At 49.0% G+C, this 21,699-nt stretch overlaps 1 protein-coding gene across 10 annotated transcripts in view; it reads left to right on the forward strand.

The window, feature by feature from the left end:
• Positions 1-21,699, forward strand: part of VTI1A (vesicle transport through interaction with t-SNAREs 1A) — a 379,768-nt gene that overhangs the window by 351,507 nt on the left and 6,562 nt on the right. For 4 of the 10 annotated variants that reach the window (XR_015155793.1, XR_015155794.1, XM_086379063.1 and 1 more), the window contains one exon: positions 14,381-15,513. The exons of 4 other annotated variants lie outside the window; for them this stretch is intronic. Coding sequence is in view for 2 of the 6 variants with exons in the window: in XM_086379052.1 (XP_086235178.1) it covers positions 14,381-14,474 (94 nt within the window). In the remaining 4 variants the exon portion in view is untranslated. Of the gene's footprint in view, positions 1-14,380; positions 17,931-21,699 lie in introns of those variants that run through there. 2 more of the 10 variants (XM_086379052.1, XM_086379053.1) reach the window with 1 other exon arrangement.

Below are 21,699 nucleotides of genomic sequence, written 5' to 3' on the forward strand. Positions count from 1 at the left end.
TTACCGTCTGCGCCACCAGGGAAGTCCCTAGTTTGAAGCTGTACCCAATTCAGTTAGGAACCTCCTACGGTACAACCTTATATTGATAATTAGGGTGCTCTTGTTGTCTAGTAGCCAGTTAGAGGGCTGGATTTCACCATCCATGTGTAAAGATTAAGGCCAGGGAACTTGAAGGCAGTACCTCCAAAGAATGACAGAGGAAAGAATGGCTTCTTCCTTCTAAGATTCAGGCTTCTCCGTGGCTCAGTTTCTTTAAAGATCACTCTTGACTTCTGGTTGGTTTTTCTATTTATTACAGCCAAATAATGAGCCTGAGAAAGAGTGCAAAGGCCACTCTACTCCTTGGCAGTTTAATTCCTTTATTTTTACCAAGTCCACAGACGTGCCTGTCAGCAAACATCCTCAGGGATGCTTGGGTCACATATATTTACTACCATTTTAGGAAAGGGAAAATGGAATCACATTATTTTTCACAAGATGACTCAACAGATTGAGCGTAGGGACCGTCCTGCAAACCTCTCTGCCACTCATCCTCCAAAAAGAGGCCACTTGGTTTCCCATGTCAAGGGCACTGGCTTATAAGATGTTGCACATCAGATGTACACCCTCCTCCTTGAGTCACCAGCCAGGCTCTCCAGCGCCTTCTCCAGGCTGTGAGCATCAAGGGGGCTGCAGATGTGTGGTCCAGCCCTGACCTCTGCCTGTGCTTTTCATCGCCTCGTGAGAGGTCCAAAAGGCACACACAAGCTGGTTTCTGGCTTCTGTTGACCTCTCTCTCTAGCCCTCGACCCTGCACTTAGCAATCAGTTATGGGCTAAGTTGGATGCACTCAGTGTACACCCTGGTTATTGATGCTCACACCAAGGCTGAACTTCAGACTTCCACAGGGTCAGGAGGGCTGGGCTCTTCCTGCCTCTGTGAGAATCTCCAGCAATGTAGGGCAAGGAGACACTCCGTGACCCACCCCTTCCTGTTAACTCACCCCTTAATAACTAGCCAGAGGTCACAGACTACAGATCAGGACCGCTCTGACCCATAGACACATGTGCTTTGTTTGGCTGCCCAGTGTTTTGGAAAACTTTTTCTTAGTTGCCAGTATTTAAAACTTGAGAGATTTTGCAGAAAGAGCACAATTTCTGGCTTCTCTTGGCAAAAAAGAAGATCCAGCTGTACTGAGCCAACTTTCCATCCCCAGAGCGACTAGGAGCAGCGCTCCGATTTAGAAAGAGAGCAGGCATGCCCGGTTCTCCGGTCCCCTCTCCTGATGCCTGCAGCCCTCAGATTGGAGATACCCGCTCCTCGCCGCCAGACTTCCTTCCTTGGTTAGAGAAGAGAATTGCACGTGTTCCCAGGCCAGCAGGTGGCCGCCAGCAGGTGACGTGGCTTCACCTGTGCAAACCTGGGGCTCCTGCTATCTGATTGTCACCCTGTCCCAGCCTCCTCCCTCCCAATGGAGTGTGAGTCAGCCATTGTGCTTATCTTAAATAAGCCTTCAGAGGAGGTCTTCTTAACCTGGGGCTCACCTGCTCAGTAATAATTAATGCTGCTGTGGGGAACCCAGAGGGATGGGGAGGGAAGTAGGAGGGGGGTTTGGGATGGGGGACACATGTACACCTGTGGCTGATTCATGTCAGTGTACGGCAAAAACCACTACAATATTGTAATTAGTCTCCAATTAAAATAAATTAGTTAATTTTTTTAAAAACTTTTTAAAAAGATCAGTTTAGAGTGAAAGATGGTGAAGGAGATACAAGTTTGAGCAGACAGTGCACACCCTGCTGGGTGTCTCCCACAGAGCAGCCCAGGATTCCCGTCAGCAGAAAATCCCTCCCCCGGGTCAGGAGGGTATGCCCAGAGCCCAGGGCAAAGGTCACCTGATGGGAGCTGGCAGCAGAGAGGGCCTGTGAGGAGCCGCTGTGGAGATGGAACTGGTGGGAAGGCAGAGAAAGAAAGGGAGAAATACCCTGACCTCTCGCTCCCTCCCGCCCCACTGTCCTGCCAATACCTCCCATTGGCTGAAGTCAGTGGGCAGCCGGCCCACAGGGGTTCGGGTGGTGGTGGAGGCAGTCTCTTTATGATAAAGAGCAAAGCAGTGAAGGGATAAGAAAAGGATCTGCAGACACATGGCCCCGGGATTGGCACTGTGGGGATATGAGTTAAGACATATCCACTCAGCCACGGAATCAAATCTGGATGAAAGAGAGAAGTTCTTATATTGTGATCTAGAAAACATAACCACATCCCTCAAGAGTTGACAGAGATGCAGATGGCTGATAAACCCTTGCCAAAATGTTTTATTCCCCCACATCAGGAAAGAAAAAAGGTGTAAATCCGTGACTCTTAGAAGACACGTATCTAATGTCAGATCTTGCAGGAAATATTGTGAAAGCCCATCACAAAAGCCAAGGCAGCCATGTCTCCACCCATGTGACCTCAACCAGTCCTGATCCAGAAGAGGCATCTTGGCTGTCAAGGGGCATCTCCAGGGAAACTGTGACAGCTGGAGAGGGCAGCCTCCGACTTCCTGGGTAACTGAGTAGCTGCTGAAGGTGGTGCTTCCAGGAGATGGGCTGAGCCTGGACCCCACGAGGCAACCTAATCAAGGCCAGCAATGGGATGTGCCCCCAGGAATCAGTAGAGGAATGTGAAGGCCTTCCAGGCTAAGGCACCTGATGGGGCATGTCTACTGGAGGGGAGGGAGCAGCCAAACAAGGAGGAATTTCAGGACTCACTGCTGGGAGATGAATGAGCAATGGATAATAGGAGTGAATGGACTTGCTCACCAGGCTCCTCTGTCCATGGGATTCTCCAGGCAAGAATGCTGGAGTGGGTAGCCATACCCTTCTCCAGAGTATCTTCCCCATCCAGGGATGGAACCTGGGAATGTGGGCAGATTCTTTACCATCTGAGCCACCAGGAAAGCCCCAATAAAATAATAGCTATTATAGTCCAGTTCTAAGCGGTTACTATTGCCAAGCACTGGTCCAAGCACTTGATGTTGACTTAACTCACTTATTTATTCATGTAATTAATTGACTAAGGTACTGCTATTATTAACCCTATTTTTCTGATGAGGAGGCTGAAGCATTGGTTCTTTGGACCTTTCAGATTCCTTGTATTGGTACTTTCATCTTTTTTTTTTTTAAACAGAGGACTGATGGAGGATTTTCCACTTTTTATTTTGCCAAGTAAGAGGGACTAGTTTTCCAAAGAGAGGGTATATTTCCAATGTCCAAGTCGGGACCCTGGAAGAAAACAGTGACATCTACTATCACCATCACTCCACAAAATAAAGAATATTTCACACTAAAAGAGCCAAGGACATAATCTTGGAGAAGTAATGAAGTAATTTGCCCTACTGGTGTGTGGCAGATTCGAATCCAGGCAGTTGGCTCCAGAAATGAAGGCGACTGATTAACTTCTGCCCAAACGTAGCTCATGGCTTCTCTGGAGAGTAAGGGAGGTGGGGGACTCTCGGCCAGGGAGGGCTTGGGGAGTGGCTTGTTCAGGAGGGCAGTGAGCTTGCTTCACAGTATAGGGCAGGACCCAGCAGTGTGAGGAAAATCCCTCAGGACACCCAGCAGGAGCTGCAGACGGGAGCGAAAGAAGCCTTCCTCTTTCCCTGATTCTGTTGAGGGATTGGGTCTTCAGGCATTTACCTAGCAGAGAGAGGCTGAAAGGGTACAATCAGTCTGCCAGTGACCAAAAGAAGCTGATGAACTATGCTCCTGAATAGAAATGAATATTATCTTAGTAGTTCACAGTGCGTTTACGCCAGGCACTAAGTAAAGAGTTGACTTCAGTTAATTAATGTTCTGTGCTAGCAGCAAAAGTTAACTTGCGTGCCCAATTTCTGTGTGTGTAGAGAAGAGTGTAAAGATGAAGATGTCCAAGACTGGCCTTCAGACGACCAAGGCGAGACTGACAGAGAGCGTGAGACACACCAGTTACATAAACAACCACTTTATTACGCGTGTGTCCAGCAGGGGCGGAAGATGAGACTGGAGAGAAGTGTGGAAAAGGCCGGAACAGCACCTGGCTGGGAGTCCACACCCCAAATGAGCTTGCGCGTGTGGTGTGGCTGCAGCTCTCGTCGCTGTCACTCATGTTGCTGTTGGCATCACCATGGCAACCACACTGTGACAGTGTGAGGAGGAATCTCCAGAGGGTAGAGCTGGGTGGGATTTTCCAGCCCTGGGGTTCACGAACTTTGGCATTTCTTGGATTTGGGACTTTTTAAACAAGGAGGATTGTCCACTTTTGATTTTGCCAAGTAAGAGAGAGTAGTTTCCAAGGAGAGAGCACATTTCCAATGTCCAAACAAGGACATTGGAGGGAAAAAACGTACCATCTGCTATCACCGTCACTCCATAAAGTAAAGGACATTTGCACACAGAAACAGTAGGAAGGACACAATCTCAGAGAAAAGGGCAGTCCTTGAAATCAAGTAATCTGGTTTTAGGACTTCCCTGGTGGCTCAGATGGTAAAGAATCTGCCTGCAATGCGGGAGACCTGGGTTCCAGCCCTGGGTCAGAAAGATCCCCTGGAGAAGGAAATGGCAACCCATTCTAGTATTCTTGTCTGGAGAATTGCACGGACAAAGGAGCCTGGTGGGCTACAGTCTGGGGGGGTCTCAAAGAGTTGGACACAACTAAGGGACTAACACTTAATCTGTCCTTTTTTTTAAAAAAAAAAAAAGGAGGCTCCTAGGTCATTCTTTCTTCATCTTCAGCTTCGCCCTGGCGTTTGGGAATCACTGTTATCCATCCTTCCATGCCCCTCTTCACTGGGTTGTACATAAAGTTCCTCCAAGTTTTTCCGTAAGATGTTACTGAAAACCTGAACAAACATTTTAGCCAACCCTGGGCTCAGTAAGAGACTGATAGGTTCTGAGCTGTGTTCCTGGATTTTGTTGAACGTTCCCTGTTGGCAGAAGATGTATTTCGAGTCGCCGTGATGTGCGGTTGCCATAGTGCCCCAGCCACCCTCGTGAGAATGAGGATCACAGTGAACCAGGAACAGGCCTGGGGGTCTGAAGACGTGGCTCTGCCACACAGGGTTGACCTTGGGCATGTCCCTCCACCTCTCAAGGCCTCCAGGTCCATGACTCTAAAACTAGAGTGTGGAGACCTCTCCAGCTCCGGGAGTCTGCAAACCTGGGAGAGATTACATGTAACTTACCTATCTACAGCAACCTTCTTTCATTTTCTTCAACTGTTTTCCAAGCCCTTTGATTGAAGCAAGCTGCCCTGATCCTCTCTGAAAGCCTGGTAGCCAGCAAAGCTCTCCAGGCCCCCTGCCATCATCAAGTCCATATTTAAGAATGGCAGCAGGCTGCATGCCTGGGCTGAAATGTGATGTGTGTTTGGCCCCGCAGAGTGTGGTGTAACTACACACCACTGATCAGACCCTGGCGGACTTATCAATGGGCTCTGACAGGTACTTGCTGGCTGCCTTCCCGGGCTGGGAAGGTCTCCTCAAGCCAGCCAATGGGATGCCCTCCCTTTGCCTTTGATGTTCATGAGGCCACCTCAGAGGGAAGGCTCGCCCTGCCAGGGACAGTGTTACCGTGAGACCCAGATGTACCAGCCTGTGGGATCGAGAAGTCTGGTGGGCTTGGGTTGGGGGTTGGGGGAGCACCACCTCCTCCACCCCACCCAGCCCCTGGAGGCTCCACAGGCAGCTCCTCCAGCTTCTGACCACTTTCCTCCTGCCTGTCCCCTCTCCTGAAAGTGCATTTCCTTTCAGAGAATGACTTGCCAACTGCACTCATATAAAAGCTTTACCTTTTCAAAGTGCTGTATAATCTATAATGAGCTAATCCTCTTCTCCCTGGGGTGGGTGGTGAACGGGCTCCTTTTGCTCGGGGAAGAAACTGGAGTGACTTGCTCCAGGTCGCTTCAGGCCAACCCAGGATTGTGAGTGCACAACAAATTGTCCCCAGCCCCTAATGACGGCCTTTGTTGTGAGGCTTCTGTAATTGATTGCTCTTTGTGACACTGTCGGCTCCCACAGGGCAGGGACTCCGGGTTTCTTTTTTTCTGCTGAGGGACTTGGCCAGACCTGCTGTCCCCATCTGCACAGCGTGCAAGGACCACAGTCTCCAGCGGAGGAGAACGTGCCCTCGATAGCTTTTAGCTTTGAGTCCAGGAGCGCGCAAACCACTGATAGCGTGCAAAACCTAGCCCCCTGTCTGCTTTCGGATGGCCCGTGGGATAAAAATGGTTTCGGCACTTTGAAATGGCTGGAAACCAATCAAAAGGAGAATATTTTTCGATATGGGAAAATTACATGAAATTCAAATCCAAATCTAATGAAAGTTTTATTAGAACACAAGCATACTCCCTGGTCCACACATGGCCTGGGTCTCCTTTTGCACCTCACAGGCAGAGTCGAGTAGTTGCAACAGAGGCAGTATGGTCCACAAAGCCTAAAACATTTACCATCGTGGGTTGTATTGTGTGTTCACCGCTTCCTCCCATGCCCTTCCCCCAAGTCCATATATTGAAGTACCTCAGAATGTGACCCGGTTTGGAAATAAGATCTTTGCAAAAGCAGTTGCTTAAGATGAGACATTCCGGGAGCAAGGTAGTCCCCTGGTCTGATACGACTGGTGTCCTTAGGAAAGAGGAATTTGGATGCAGATGTACACACAGGAAAAACACCATTGGAAGATGAAGGCAGAGATCTCAGTGATGCTTCTCCAAGCCAAGGAACTGCAGATACTGCCAGCAAACCACCAGGAGCTGGGGGAGCGGCATGGGACAGATTCAGTCTCCCAGCTCGCAGGAGGCTTCCGCCTGCCAACACCTTGATCTAGGACGCCCAGCCTCCGGGAAGTGAGGCAGTACATTTCAGCCACCCAGTCTGTGGCATTTTGTTACTGCAGCTCCAGCAAACTAGTATGGTTATTATCTGACCCTTTCCAGAAAAGGTTTGTGGATCCCTGTTAAATTAAGTAGAAACTGGAAAACAGAGTGCCACTCGTCCTCACTCAGGACCCAGCCTCTGTGTGCCACATACGGGTTCCTGTCAGTCCTGGGGCTTCCCTGGTGATCCAGTGACTAAGACTCCAAACTCCCAGTGCAGGGGGCATGGGTTTGATCCCTGGTCAGGGAACTAGATCCCACGTGCTGCAACTAAGACCCATCACAGCCTAAATAAATAATTATTTAAAAAAAAACAACTATCCCTCCTGTGTCTTCTTCCCTCAGGACTCATGTATAACTGACCACTTCTGAAAGCAGGTCAGTAAATACGGACTCAGAATGGCAGGTGATGGCTTAGTACGTTGGCCCAGAGATAGCATCTGGCCTTTTTGTTGTTTTAAATGTCTTATCCCAGAGGCAGGAGTCTCTGTGGGAGGAGCCCCCTCCGGTCCCTCGTCTCACATGGCTTTGAGCCACTGCCCACACTGTTCGTGAATGGAAAGCTCATTCTGAGATGAAAGAACCAACTGCTCCTGAAGCTTGTGAGCCCCACAGCTGTATGCAGAGCTTCCAGCGAACCAGACCAGAGCTGTCCTGACCTTAGAGGACGACAAGGGTGTGGAGCAATGGAGAACGATTGGTCATTGTGCAGGCTGAGACCAGAGGGTCAGGTTCACATCCTGGTGTGGATGTGAGAACTCTGAATATTCATGTCCCAGGGCTGCTATAACACAGCACCAAAAAAAAAAAAAAAAAAAAAAACCTGGGTGGCTTGAAACAGAAATGTGGGCCATGCTCCCTCCAAAGGCTCTTGGGGAGACCTCTTCTCTGCCTCTTCCAGCTGCTGGTGGCCACACGCCAATTGTTACTGTTCTGTCAGAACCCAAAGGTGGGGTGTCATTATTCAGGGCTGGTGGACCAGGCAGGAAAGCGTGTGCTGGACAAGACCCCAAACCTGTGGCGTGTCTTGCCATCTCCAGCCAGTGAATGCAGGCTTGTACAGAGGCTTAGATGTGACTGGCCTGCTTCATGGTTGCGGGGGAGGGGGAGGCGGTGGTTAAGAACTAACTCCTAAAGCTGTGCGTGTCTACAAGCAGCCCTTACAAACCAGGAAGACAACCACGTCAACCTGTAAGGGAGCTTCATTCATTCATACATTCAGCAAGCTTTTTTTTTTTTTTTTTTTTTGAGAATGTCTGTGTCGAGCTCTGTTTTGGCCACTGGGAATACAAAAGACAAAGGAGATTCAGATAGTTGAAGGGTCAATTTTTTGTTGTTGTTTTTTGTTTTACTGGGGAAACATGCACAGAAACAGAAAATTCATAAAACTGTGTGGTTAGTGGTGAGGGAGGGGCCCAGGGAAATCCAAGCGTGAACAAGGGGTGTGGCTGGGAAATTCTCCTGGAAGAGGTGAGAAAAATATGCCTCCTGTAGGTCAAGGACTTGGTTTTGGAATCAGGGTGAATCAACCTAAAACTACTTTTTGGTTTCAAATAGCAGAAAATGCAGCTTAAACTGAATTCAGGAATAGAATTTTTATTTTCTCTTGTAACTGAAAGTCCAAAAGAAAGATGTTTGATAGAGAGGTTCACCATGTCTTCCGGACTGGGGTTCCATTTCTCTGCCTTTCCTTCAACTCTGCTATCCTCCATGGGTCAGCTTCTTTCTTAGAGGCGGGCTTCACTCATGGAAATAAAAGGGCTGCAGCAGATCCAGACCTGACATCCACACACCACGCGGTGCAGGTGACTTCACATTCTAAGCAGACCTTCTGCCATCCACTCAGTTGCACAGGCCTCATTCACGTGCCTGCCTCTGGTGCAGTAACTGTGGTCAGGAGCGTAGAACACGGTGACCTCTTATCGTAGGTCACAGCTCTGCCCCTGGAGCTAGGGGTAGTGTCAGATGTTTGGAATGGAGAAATGAATGCAGCCAACATGCATCTGCTCTTCATGGGAAGCAGAATGCCCACCTGAGCTTGCTGAAACTTTCATCAGCACACACTGGCATTGGTTCTAGCTGAGTCTTCAGTGAAGTCTTATAACCAAGAAGGGAGCAAAGGGGCTCTCAGCTTCTGAAAACCAAGAGACAAAAAACCTGTTCTTCAAAGAAAGTTGTATCATGCTAAGTCACGTCACTCGTGTCTGACTCTTTGTGACCCCCATGTACTGTAGCCTGCCAGCCTCCTCTGTCCACGGGATTTTCCAGGCAAGAATACTGGGGTGAGTTGTTGCCATTTCCTCTTCCAGGGGTCCTCCTGACACAGGGATCGAACCTGCATCTCTTACATCTCCTACACCAGCAGGCAGGTTGTTTACCACTAGTGCCACCTGGGAAGCCCGTATGAGCCTTCATCATACCCTGGCATCTGTGATGCTTTGAACCAAAGCCTCATCTGGCTTGGCCAGTCACCCTATCTTGGAGAACTGGGGCAGGAGTGCATCACCCAGTATAACTGATGCTGCAGTTTCAGTGACCCCCTCAAATCTCACTGGCTGCATACTAGTCCACCATGGGTCATGCTGAGCCCCCAGGGCAATGGTCTTCCATGGGGTGACTTAGGGATCCAGGCAGAAGGAGTAAGTCTCCATCATCCTGAACCTCCACTCCTGGAATGCTGCTGTTGTTCAGTCGCTCAGTCATGTCTGACTGTGCGACCCCATGGACTGCAGCACGCTGGGCTTCCCTGTCCTTCACCATCTCCCAGAGCTTGCTCAGACTCATATCCATTGAGTCAATGATGCCATCCAACCATCTCGTCCTCTGTCGTCCCCTTTTCCTCCTGCCTTCTATCTTTCCCAGCATCTGGGTCTTTTCCAATGAGTCGTCTGGCTGTTCATATCAGGTGGTCATTGTATTAGAGCTTCAGCATCAGTCCTTCCAATGAATATTCAGGACTAATTTCTTTTAGGATCCACTGGTTTGATCTCCTTGCTGTCCAAGGGACTCTCAAGCATCTTCTCCAGCATCACAGTCGCTCAATCTGTTTGTCCCTTTGCAACCACATGGACTGTAACCTCTGTCCATGAAATTCTCCAGGCAAGAATACTGGAGTACGTAGCCATTCAGTTTTCCAGGGAATCTTCCCAAAGCAGGGATCAAACCCAGGTCTCCTGCACTGCAGGCAGATTCTTTACCATCTGAGCCAGTAGGGAAGCCCCTCCCAGAATGTACACCCTCCTAGAACAGAACAACGAGGGAAAAGCCAGCTGGAGAGTCAAACCCTGGAAGTTAAATGCCTCCACCCAGAAGTGACACCCAACTCTTTTGCTCACACTCCACTGACTAAGATAGGTCACATGGTCACATCTAACATCAAGGGGCAGGTGAGTGTCTGTACCCAGAAACAGAGACGTGCATGGTGGTGAATGTGGAGATGCCTGAGACGGTGGAATTCCTGGGTTCCTCCAGTGAGAGAGCGGAGAGCTGTGCCAGGTGCCTGCCTGCCTACTTCCCTTCAACCAGTCTTCTGTGATTCCAGCTGCCACACGCTGGAGCTTGTTTCCAGAGGGGGAGGAGACTGGCAATGGAAAGATTAGCCGCTCCCTGGGTTCCACGCAGGAATCAGTATTTTCAATAGTACTTTGTGAGTTCAGCCTCAAAGTAAATGGTTAATTCATCTTGTATCAACAGCACTGTGATTCATAATGTAAACTTGGAGAATCCTTGATGTTTCAGGCCCACATTCCTTTTAATTTGGCTCTGCATTCTTTTAAAGCCACAGCGTGCTCACTTAATAGAATGCAGCATGCAAATGCACAAGTTTTTGCCTGGAGGCGATTTAGCCTGGCTGTTTCAATGGATGTCTTCTTTCAAGTGTATATTCTTTCTTAAATTATTTACTGGGTAAACACACTTTGCATTTTCAAAAGGGAGATTAAGACTGCTTGCTGCAGACCTAGTGGAACATAAAGCCCCCACCGCCCCCATCCCCAACCCTGTCCAAAGTTAGAAAGTAGTTAGTTTGGGCTTCCCCCAAAGTTCCTTCTCTGCCTCTCAAGCTGGGAACCCCACTTCCTGGCTTGTGGTTCTGACTCTCTCTGGACTCTGCATTCCTTTCTGCTTCGCCTGCAGCCATACCTGCCAGCAGCCCCTGGCCGGGACTGTACTCCAGGCCTCCTCACAGATGGGGCCCTCCGATGCCAGCCCATGTTTCCCCGTCCAGGCTGGCTCGGTCTTATTCACCCAAGGGCCCCAGTGGCTCACTTTTCTGGTCCTTAGAGGTGCTGTATCCATCACCTTTGAGGCCCAAAGCTGGGTTGGTGGCTGGGTCAGGGTCAGTCTCATTTCCAACTCTGTGAACACCAATTCTCTTTATTTACTTATTTATTTGCCCCTCTGCACCATTCATCCCAAATATTTGCCAGCCTTTGGTTGAAAGCAAACCTTCTCTCCTGCTGGCCTCTACCACTGCTGGCACCCAGTTCCATGAGGACCATCCCTTCTCCCCACTCCAGGGAGAAGAACACTGTACTCCCAGCAGTACAGTGTTCCATCTTTGGGGACTTTTTTGTTTATTCTCTTAGTTGCTCAGTCGTGTCCAACTCTTTGTGACCCCATGGACGGTAGCCTGCCAGGCTCTTCTGTCCATGGGATTTCCCAGGCAAGAATACTGGAGAGGGTTGCCATTTCCTTCTCCAGGGGGTCTTCCCGACCCGGGATCAAACCTACATCTCTTGGCATTGGCAGGGGGGTTCTTTACCACGGAGCCACCAGAGAAGCACTTTGGGGGATTTACCTCAGCTTTTAACTTCAGGTTTTTCTGTGTAGACTCCCTGAGATTTTCCTGCGAAGTAAATTTGCTCAGATTTCTTCTCCATTCCTTTGAATGGAATGATTACAATTGCAGTTCTTTCATTGCCCTCCTTTGGATGGATCTCCTGGGGACCTACTTGCCAGTCGCCATGACTTGTGCTGGGGCTGCAGAGGTGACGGTGCCAGGAACCGAGGATGCACCAATGTCTTTCGGAACCTCTGTGAGCCCGTGGCACCCTTCTTGGGATCAGGTGTGTGTGCGCTGAGTGAATTAAAGATACGACCCATTAGGAAAGATCATGAGTGAAACCCACTCCTCCTTGCCTAGAGATGAGGGAAACCCAATTAGGAAGACCAGGAATGAGCTGAGGATTTAGGGATCCCTGTGTCTTAATTTTTCTAACCATGCCTCAGATTAAACAAGTAACACTCGCAGTTAATCCTTTATAAATTAGCATCATGGATGCCTTGGGGCCCTCAACCCACAAATAAAATGGTTGTCAACCAAGAGACACACTACCGTATATTACTTAAGGCAGAATTTTAAAGAGTTTTCATGCTTTTAATCTGTTTCACTGCTGAGTTTCAATTTTGCTGATTTCCTTTGCAAGTCTGTTGTGGGTGACTGTGGTAAATAAAGAGATTTTGACAGTGACTCGGGCAAACGGGATGGGTAGGGACAGTTCTGAAGACTTCTGTCCCTTCCCGAAAGAAGGGGGGCAAAATCCATTTAGGTTTTAAATCAAGCCACCACATCGCACTGATTAGTGTTCATAATTAGCTTCACTTTTAACAAGCCATGAAGTCCTGTTTTTATTTCTTTATTTTGGGGACAGAGGATCTTCCTGGCTCCTGAGTAAATATGGCCTGTTAAGTCTGAATTAGCTGTCATCACAGAAGAATTAATGTCAGGGTGCAGCCTTTCTAGTGGAGAAGGGAAGAAGCAAACGAGACAGATCTTAGCTGAGCCTTACGTGATAAATGAGGACCAGGCGAATCATTCATCTCCTTCGAGGAAAGTGGACACAGGCACTAAGGCAGTTTTGCGGAAGACGTGTCAGCAAATGTGATCATTTTGTAACCTGTCAGGAGGAGAGAGCTGGTCCTTCAGGGGGGCCACAAGGGAGTGGGTTTGTCTGATGTGACTGTCTCTGTCCATCCATTTAGGCTTGGGGAGGAAGGGGGTGGGCGAGGGAGAATCCAGCTGAAACCACAAGGATGCTATCATCCTTCTGAGAAAGAAGCTCATCCAGAAGCTAGAAAAGACTGTGAACACCTTGTAAAGATTTCTTCTCAAAGATGTGAGGTTAGGAGGGTGGGGTCTCTGTTAAACTGGGGTCTGTGTGGTCCCACCTATCTCCTCCAATGGGAGTCCCCATCCAGAGTTCTGTGTCTAGACAGGCAGCCGAATTTTTTTTTCTTCTTCTTCTTCTTTTTAATACTTATTTATCTGGCTATGCCGTGTCTTTGTTGTGACATGCAGGGTCTTCCATTTTAATTGTGGCATGGGAGACCTGTAGTTGCAACATGAGAACTCTTAAGTTGGGGCATGTGAGGTCTAGCTCCCTGACGAGGGATCAAAGCCCAGGTCCCCTGTATTGAGAGCATGGAGTCTTAGCCACTGGAGCACCAGGGAACTCCCCAGCAGACCTTTTTCTTCTTGATATTTGGAGGATGGACAGATGGGGTTTGCTATGAGGTCTTGATGGGATGGACAGCCGCCTGGAGGGCCCACCAGCCCACCTCTATTTCTGCCTGCTTGGTTTGGTGGGAGTGAGTGTGGGCGAGACTGTTTGACCCAGCTTCCCTTGGAAAACCTCAGCCAGGGATTGTGATGTTTGACCTCTTTTCTCAGAATGAGGTATTGGATTATGAAACAACTTCATCAGAAGCCCTCTGCAGGCATTCTCCGAGCATGCATCTTCACTCTAGTTCTTCTTCCAGCTCCCAGTTCCCCATCTGCGTTTGGCAGAGCCAGGGCTGAGGGGGCGGAGTCCCGAGAGGTGAGGCCACCCCCCAACCAAAGTACACCCGGCACCTGGGCCGTGTTTTGTATGAACCCGCATTTCCATCTTTTTTTTTTTTTTTTTTGCCACGGAGCATATGTAATGTTTCCTCCTGGCGTCACAGAGCGTGAGCCCCAGTGACAGACGACGGTTTCGTAGCCTGAGCTGCAAGCTTGACACTTGCTTCTTAATCTTGTCCTTTTCTTCCTAAGTCTCTCTTTTACTTTTCCCCGGGTATTTCTGTACAGGTAAGTACCTTACTGTGACATGTTTCCTTAGTCTTTTGCTTTCACGGGAAACACTGAGGAAAAAAAATCGAGGCTTGTCTCACATGTTAAATTAAAAAGAGAAGCTTGCATGGGGCCCTTGATCCCTGATAGATTACTACATGGGACTCAGAACCCAGAAAGCCCTCTGAATCACTGTAGCTTTGCCGTAAGCATTTCTCCCAGTGCTGCGTGACAGTCGAGGTAGAGTCGTTCATTTGCTGGTGGATCGTTTGGAAGCACAGAGCTGCGTAGTCACACACACACACACACACACACACACACACACACTCTTACACACCTCATACCGGGCTCCCAACGCCCACCCATGAAGCCTCCCTTTGATTAGCCGACTTGGTCTTATGTGATCTTTGTCCTCTGTTTATCTGTGTGAATTGTTTTTCCTCCATTGCTCTCTCCTAGAATCATCCAGAACCGGATCCTGATCGTCATCCTGGGCATCGTCCTGGTTATCACCATCCTGACGGCGATCACTTTTTCTGTCAGAGGACACTGATGTATCTGCTCTTCCTTGATAAACAGCGACCACGGCTCGTTCTGAGTAATTAAGACAAAATGGTCACATGAATCATTTTCTTGCGCTGACAGGCTCTGAATGACCCTCCCCCTCTCTCTCGCCACTGTTCAGCGGAAGTGCAAAGACTGTAAAAATATTTTGTATTCCTGTTTGCATGTGGGTTGGTTTCCTTCTCTAGGTTTGTCTTCACCCAGATTTGTTCTTTACAGGGGAAGGCGAGTGTTTATTTGCCTTTTGGTAATTTCATCTCCTGACCAGAACAGCCTGGGTGACCTTCTTGCTTGCCCTGTGGGCGTGGCAGGCATCCGGGATGGGGAGAGGGCACAGATGAGTCAGTCACGGTGGCTTCTGATGGGCTGTGCTGTTTGTCACACACCTCTTATCACCGATGAGCCCTTCTGTGATGTCTGAGGATAAAAAATGCAGAGACCAGCAGGGCCAGAGCCACTGACTGGCCCTGCAAACCAGTCCTGTTCCTCCCCAGATGTAATGAATATAGTCCACCTGCCTGAGTGTTTTCATTGTAAAGGTGGGTATTTAAAAGCAGTTGCGCGGGAAATTGACTTAGCACTTTCCCCGTTTTTCTATGCGTTTTTTTTTTTTTTTTTCTTTAAACCCAAGAATATTTTTTGCTGAGTCTGCCCAATATCCACTTTTCACAACTTTGATTACTGGCTGCAAGAAAGATTTCCTTGCCCTCCAAAAATCCCATCCTCCCCAGAATCTGGTGGCAGAGAGTGCCCCAGCTCGGTACTTCCTGGTGGCCTCCTCTCCCCTGACCTGTGTAGGCGTCTGTGTATCCTTTCCATCTTAATATTTGTACTGTCAAAAGGAGCCCTCATACATGCAGAGGGTCTGTCAAGGTTCTCTCCACGTCCATTCCAGTATGTAAAGAGAACATGAATATTTCAGGAAGAGCAGGAACCTGACTCCATCAGTGCGAAATTTCAGATGTGATTGTCGATATGGTATAGTTCTATAGGCTGATCACTGGAAATAAACTTGATGGGAAAACGTCCGCTAACCTCCTTTCAAAGAATCAGGGGTCGCAGTGCGTTACGATAGGACGGCTTGGGTTTTTCACTAACAAATGTGAGCACAGCCTTCCTGAATCCACAAGGTACTCAAACCTCTAACGTGCTTTGTGATTTTCTTTGGTTTCTTCCTGTCCAAGGGAACCAGGGACTGCGTTCAAAATTAGTTCCTTTATGATCAGGCTCCAAGTTGCCTGAGCTGAGGTCATTCTCCCCCTAGTCATAACGCGAAATGTGTTTTTCTTAAGACTTCGCAGGCACTTCCAGGGTCCTTTCTATCTTTTGGATATAATTGGGAGCTTTGAATCCTTGAAAAGCAAACCTGTTCCCTTCATAAAAAATGCTAACCACCTGTGCCCATGGGCTGAGATCATCTGGACGCAGCACTTGATTTTTTTTTCTTCCCCAAACTCAGAAGAGAACCATTATGGTTTAGAGAGGAAACACACAATGGCAAAATCCACCCGAGAAATTGCACTTATTGAAACAGGCTAGGGCCTGCATGTGTTCAGATAAATCATTTAGTATTGTGTAAATAAAGCCGCAGCCTTTACTTCTCAAGGATGGTGTGGGATTTTGGCAGAGCGCAGTAGCCCAGCAAAAGAGTGGGAAGCCTGTACTAATTTTCCTATCAGCTTCAGGGCTCTGTCCTGGCAAGAAAATCTTTTATTCTGATAACAGAATGAGTATGTGTGAAACACATCAAAGAAATGATGAAAAGGCAAGGCAACAAGTCATCTCCTTCTAGTCTGGAAACTCTAATTGTGGGGAAGTATTCTACCAACCTTTCTGGTGGCTTCCCTCAAAACAGTTGATCTTAGCTGAAGTGTATAATCGGTTGCCCAGCCACACCTCACTCCTCTAGACTTCCTGAGGCCACCTAGCAAGCCAGGTCGATCTGATGATCTAAACTTGCTGGCTTCTAAATATTTCACCTGATGTTCATGTTGAAAGTAGAGGTCATGCAGAAAAAGGGCGTGGCTTTCTTTCAAGCTCAATGGCAGCTTCTTTGGGGTTGATCTCTTTATCAGCCCTTGCCTGAGACTTTGTCCCAATTCAACCTCAAGAGTGGGAAGAAGGTAAACCTTCTTCCAAGGTAAACCCAAGATAACCCTTGGCCTAACAGCCCCATCACGTCCACCTCGAGAACAACCTCCTAGACCGGGATAGTGAGCACTTCGTAGGAAGCTGGTCCGAAGGCCTCTGTATCCCCGGCTGGCCCTCTCAGATGCTGCAGACAGACTCAAAGGAGCCCCCTTTTAGGGGGAGGAACACTGTTCACCCTGCTTCCCTGGGGAGGGGGAAAAGCCCACCAATTCAAAGCCATTCACAGAACTGTGAAAGGTCCTAGGAACTTAGTACGTAGACCTTGATTGATGAATATCTCTAAAGTCAGGAGCCTTTGTTAAAAAATTGTGTTCAGCAGAAGGGTTGGGGGGTTGCTGGGGAGGAGGAAGAGGAAGGAGGAAGCCCTTGCCATATAAAATTCATGCAGACTAAACAGTTTCCCTGACAGAATAAATAAAGCGGATGCTGCCCTGCTCCAGAATCAAAAGCAATTTAATTAAAGTCTCTTAAGTTGTAAAGAGTTTTAAATGCTCCATGTTGAAGACGAATGCCGGCAAATGCAGCGGGCCTGACGTCAGCTGCCAGGCCTGGACTGGGAGGCCATTTGCTATTCTGTTTAAGGCAGGCTGGATTGTCTTATTTTGGAACCAGCTTGGTGGGGGGTTTGCTTTGCTACTGCTTCTGAGCCCTGAGCTTCAAAGGCTGAAATTAATGGTGAACAAAATTGTGCGGCTCTGGCCGTCCCATGCGGGGCAAGCCCATTGAGGGTTATCATTAAGTAAAGAAATAAAGAGGGGGAAAAAAGCCTGCCTGTTCCAAAAACCTCATCAGATAATGACCTCAGTGATTGGATTTTCATTACCAAACAGCATCCAGAGATTATCTACTCCATAGAAGAAGGGAGGTGGGGAGGGAAAAAAAAGAAAGAAAGGAAAGCAACTGTCTTTCTCTTCCTCTCTCTCTCCTTTTTTTTTTTTTTTTTTGCACATCTTTTCTTTAAAACTGTCAGATCATTTCAGTATTTCAAATCCGAGGAAAACAGCCTGCCTGCTGCTGTATTTGAAGTTGTAATGGTGTCAAAAAGTCACGACTGACTGACAGCCGTCAGTCCCAGAGGGGCTCATTAAATCATAAAAACTTGACAAGGAAATAATTGCGCATCGCCAGCAACTTGGCGCCTGTTTAGACGTTTTTATTTTCTTTCATTATTAGTCCCCACCATTACGTTCATTAACAAATTGCATTAAACAACTGTTAAGGGCTAATGATTTGTTTATCGCTTTTTTTTATTATTATTATTTAAACATTAGCTGTGTCATGTGGTACCCCAGCAGCCTCTTGCCATCATCCAACTGAATATTTTTCCACTCCGAGCTCCGGGTACTGTTGGAATATGAAATAGATTATTCATTACTCTCCTCTTTGCCACTGATTTGGTTTCATGTAGCGTCTTCCACAGAGAAAGATGAAAACTTGTCAAAAATAGGTTATATCTTATTCGAAGGGGCAACAATAGCAGCAGGTACAGGCACACTTTAATATTTAATTAAGGTGGATGTTAACCCCTTTAAATGACTTTAGCTGTAAGTTCTATTCAAATGCAGAAGAGAAAAATAATTGTGCTTAATTTGCAACCTGTTTGGCAGGCACTCTTCATGAAGTTAGCTGGAAATTTAGAGCAGCATTTTTAAATAATGAAATTTCCCATCATAAATATGTATAGCCATTTGTCTACGTAGATGAGAATTAACTACCAGCCATGATTTCCTCATCTCTTTGGTCTGAACTGCTAGCCTAGTGGGGCACCCAGTGCTTGGGAGTGGAGATGGCTTTCCTGGGAGAACCGTGTATCCAGAGCCAAGGACTGTTGGTTGGTTGTGGCTGGGGCTGGTTTCCAAGGAACCTGTGAGTCCCCTGTCTCTGGTCCACTTGCCTCCCGCCTTTACCTGAGTGTGTGGTTGGAGGACTGTGGTCTGGAGTGAAAGTGAGTAGGGACCTCTCAAAGGAACACTTGTGTGTCCAGCCGGCTGGTACTGGGAGGGTGTGATGGGGTGTGTCTGGGCCATCTCTCTGTGGTCAATGAGCTCACTGCAAACAGTGCTTCCCTCATAGACAACAGAAGCAATGCTTTCCTGGGACTGACCTTTCGCCTCTTTTTCCTTTCTGTGACTTGGCGTTGGTGACGTGTTCAGCTTTTCCACGGGTTATGAGATTGAGGGAAAATGTTCCAATATCATTATCATTTTCCTAAGTCAGAAGTCAGTGGCATCTTCCAGGTTGTAACTGCTGGCTGTGTCTGGTCACCCTGTTTGATTCGATGAGTTCACGTAACCATGTGGCTGCTCTCAGAGGCCTGGTTCACTGGCAGAGCGGGGGTGTTCTGGTCCGTGTCAGGGAATGGGGAGTACTTTTCTCCCAGGCTCTTTCTACTCCCACCTACCCACCCTCAGAGAGCCCAGACCCCTTGGGCAACTTCTCCATGGATGTGAAGGGGAGAGATGGTACATGTTCCTTGCCCAGCACCTCTCAACATCACCCATGCAAGGACAGATGGCCCTCCAGGAGCCATGGCACAAGAGGGGCCAGCAGGTGTGAGCCAGGTGAGACCTGGCCTCAAGCCTCATGGATCACTGTGGGCTTAGAAACAGCAGACACCCCAGGGTTTGGGGGATTTCAAGCCTCCATTTCAGTCCACTCTAAATTTGTCACACGTCAACTTGCCATCTTTGTTTGGAATGGACTCCATGTACCACAGCAAAAGGCTTGCTCAGAGTTGTTTTTCCAGAAAGAAGGAAGGAAGGCTCTATGGTGAGCCATCCCCAGTCCGCCTCCCCAAGACACTGGTCAAGGTTACTGCCTGAGAGGACACGCTGGCCCAGACACTTGGCCTCACCCTATGCTCTGCCTCACAAACCTGAAACAGAAACTCAAGAAGCTCTCTTGTTTATATGGCTTTTCTCTGCCTGTGGCACATCAGACTTAAACCGATGGTACCTGCGAGAGGCTGCCCACATTATGTGAATAGTCAGGTGGCTCTTAGACACCCCTTTTTAAAATGGGGCAGGTGACTGTGTACACAGAAGAAAGTTCTTCAAGCCACAGGCACTGCACCCAAGAAGGGAGACCTTGAAGGAGAACCAAGAGCAGCCAGGCACAGGCAGGATAGCCCAGGAGAATGGTGTGTGTGATTGGAGCCAAGGGTAGATACAGGCTCCTAAAATGGGTGATGGAGCCAAGGTCAGTGTCCCCTCCTCTTGTGGAGGAGAGAAGACATATTGAGTGCTGAGAGAGACTGCCCATGTCCATTAGGCTTTCAGGTCAGTAACAAGGTAAATGTCCCTGAGCCAGCTTAGCAGAGGCAAGTAAGACAAAACCAAGATGGCGGGGCAAACCAAGATGGCGGAGCAACCAACATGGCAGGACAGGAATGGGAGCGTATGAGGCTGGGAGTGTATGAGGACATAAGAAACAGTGTGCAAGTTGAGGATGAAGACGGTTAGAGGGGCTCATCCCAGGAAACAGCCAAGAAGGAGGGGCACAGGCTAGTAGGCCCCACCTCCTGCCACCCTGGGCCCATCATCGCCCTCCTTCACAAACAACCAAAGGAGAGGAAAGGCAGGGGCCTATCGCCCAGAACCCTGACCCAAATCCCACGCCACCCCCATTGCCATTCCTCACGGGACTCCCACCAAGCTGTGGAAAAAGCACTTCCTCAGCCTGAATCACCTGCTACTCACGCTCCATAAATAACGAAGGCATCACAGGGAGAGGGGAAGCGCCAAGAAGCAGAGCCCAGCCTGTGAGTCTGTGAACCCGTGCACCCCTCCTCCCCTTCATCCGAACAAGGCCCTTTGGCGTGAATAATAGCTCAGCGGCCCCGAAGCCTGTATTGATCGGCCGCGCTCGCTGCTCCGCTGAGAGCTGCCTGGACTTTTCCTAGGGGCAGGACGGCACCGCTGAGTGCAGCCCACCCCCGCCTCCCCCGGCCTCCCCCAGGTGTGCTCAGGAGGGGACAGGACCGGGGGGAGCCGAGGCCCTGCTCCAGCTCAGCGGTGCTTTGTTGCCTCAACTTTTTAGTTTTTAACTTATGTTGCCAGGGAAAGAAAGTACCTGAGTTGGAGAGAAGTGTTTTGTTTTTTTTCACATGACGAGGCCCCACGGAGTTGAGAACGAATACAACCTTGGGCTTCAGTTTCTCTCCAGAAAGTTCTGCTCCTCAGAGGAGCCCTCTGCTGACATGCAGGCCTCCCGTATGCCCACCACAGGGCTCGGCACGGCTGTATTGCATTCTCCTCTTAATTTTCCCCATCTTCCATCACAAAGCAGGGGAGCTAAGACTGTGACCATAATCCATTGCCTCCTTGGAGGACAGGAGCTGTTGCCACGTTCAGTGGAGAAACTTCAGCTGGAGGCTGGTAGAGGTGGGACCGAAGCCTGCTAGCCCCGCTCCCCGAGGCCCCAACCACACTGCCCTATCCCCCTGTTTGCTTCTCTTCTGGACAAAAGAAGTGGCCAAGGCAAGGCCTGGGCCCTCTGAAGGGTGTACAGTTGTAAGATCAGCCAGGGCCCCTTGTGGTGACAGCTTACGGGCTGGGAGACACCTGAAACCCCACCTTTGAAAACTCTACTCCTTTGGGTTCTGACCTTGAACCCTAGGACGATTTATGATTTACGATCCCGTAGGCAGCGTCTTCAGCCACTGATCCCCCTGGTGAAAGGTTGGACCTGAGGGAGACAGGGTATGGGGGAGAAGCGACCCACCACTGGAGGGAGCAGTTTGCAGCCTCTGAAAGAAAGAGGAGAAGGGACGGGGGTCTGGGTTCCCTGGGACCAGCTCTCTGAAGGTTTCTCTTGGCATCAGCTGCCCTTCTGGTAACAGATGCATTACTGGGGGCACAGCCTTGCCCCTAAAGTCCACACATACCTGGCCGGGGCCCACAGCTGCTCAGACACACACGGGGGTTCTGAGAACACGTGGGCTCTGCCGGGCAGTGGGAACTGGTCAAGGTCCCCCAAGCACCTCCCACAGCACTGCCTGGTGGGGAAGGGGGACAGAACAGGGAAGCAGGTGATGCCATCAGCACAGCTGACCTTGGAGTCCA

This window comes from Bos grunniens, chromosome 26 (assembly GCF_055505025.1).
Source record: "Bos grunniens cultivar Pamir isolate PY7600 chromosome 26, Bosgru_T2T1.0, whole genome shotgun sequence".
In the NCBI taxonomy this organism is placed as follows: Eukaryota; Metazoa; Chordata; class Mammalia; order Artiodactyla; family Bovidae; genus Bos; species Bos grunniens.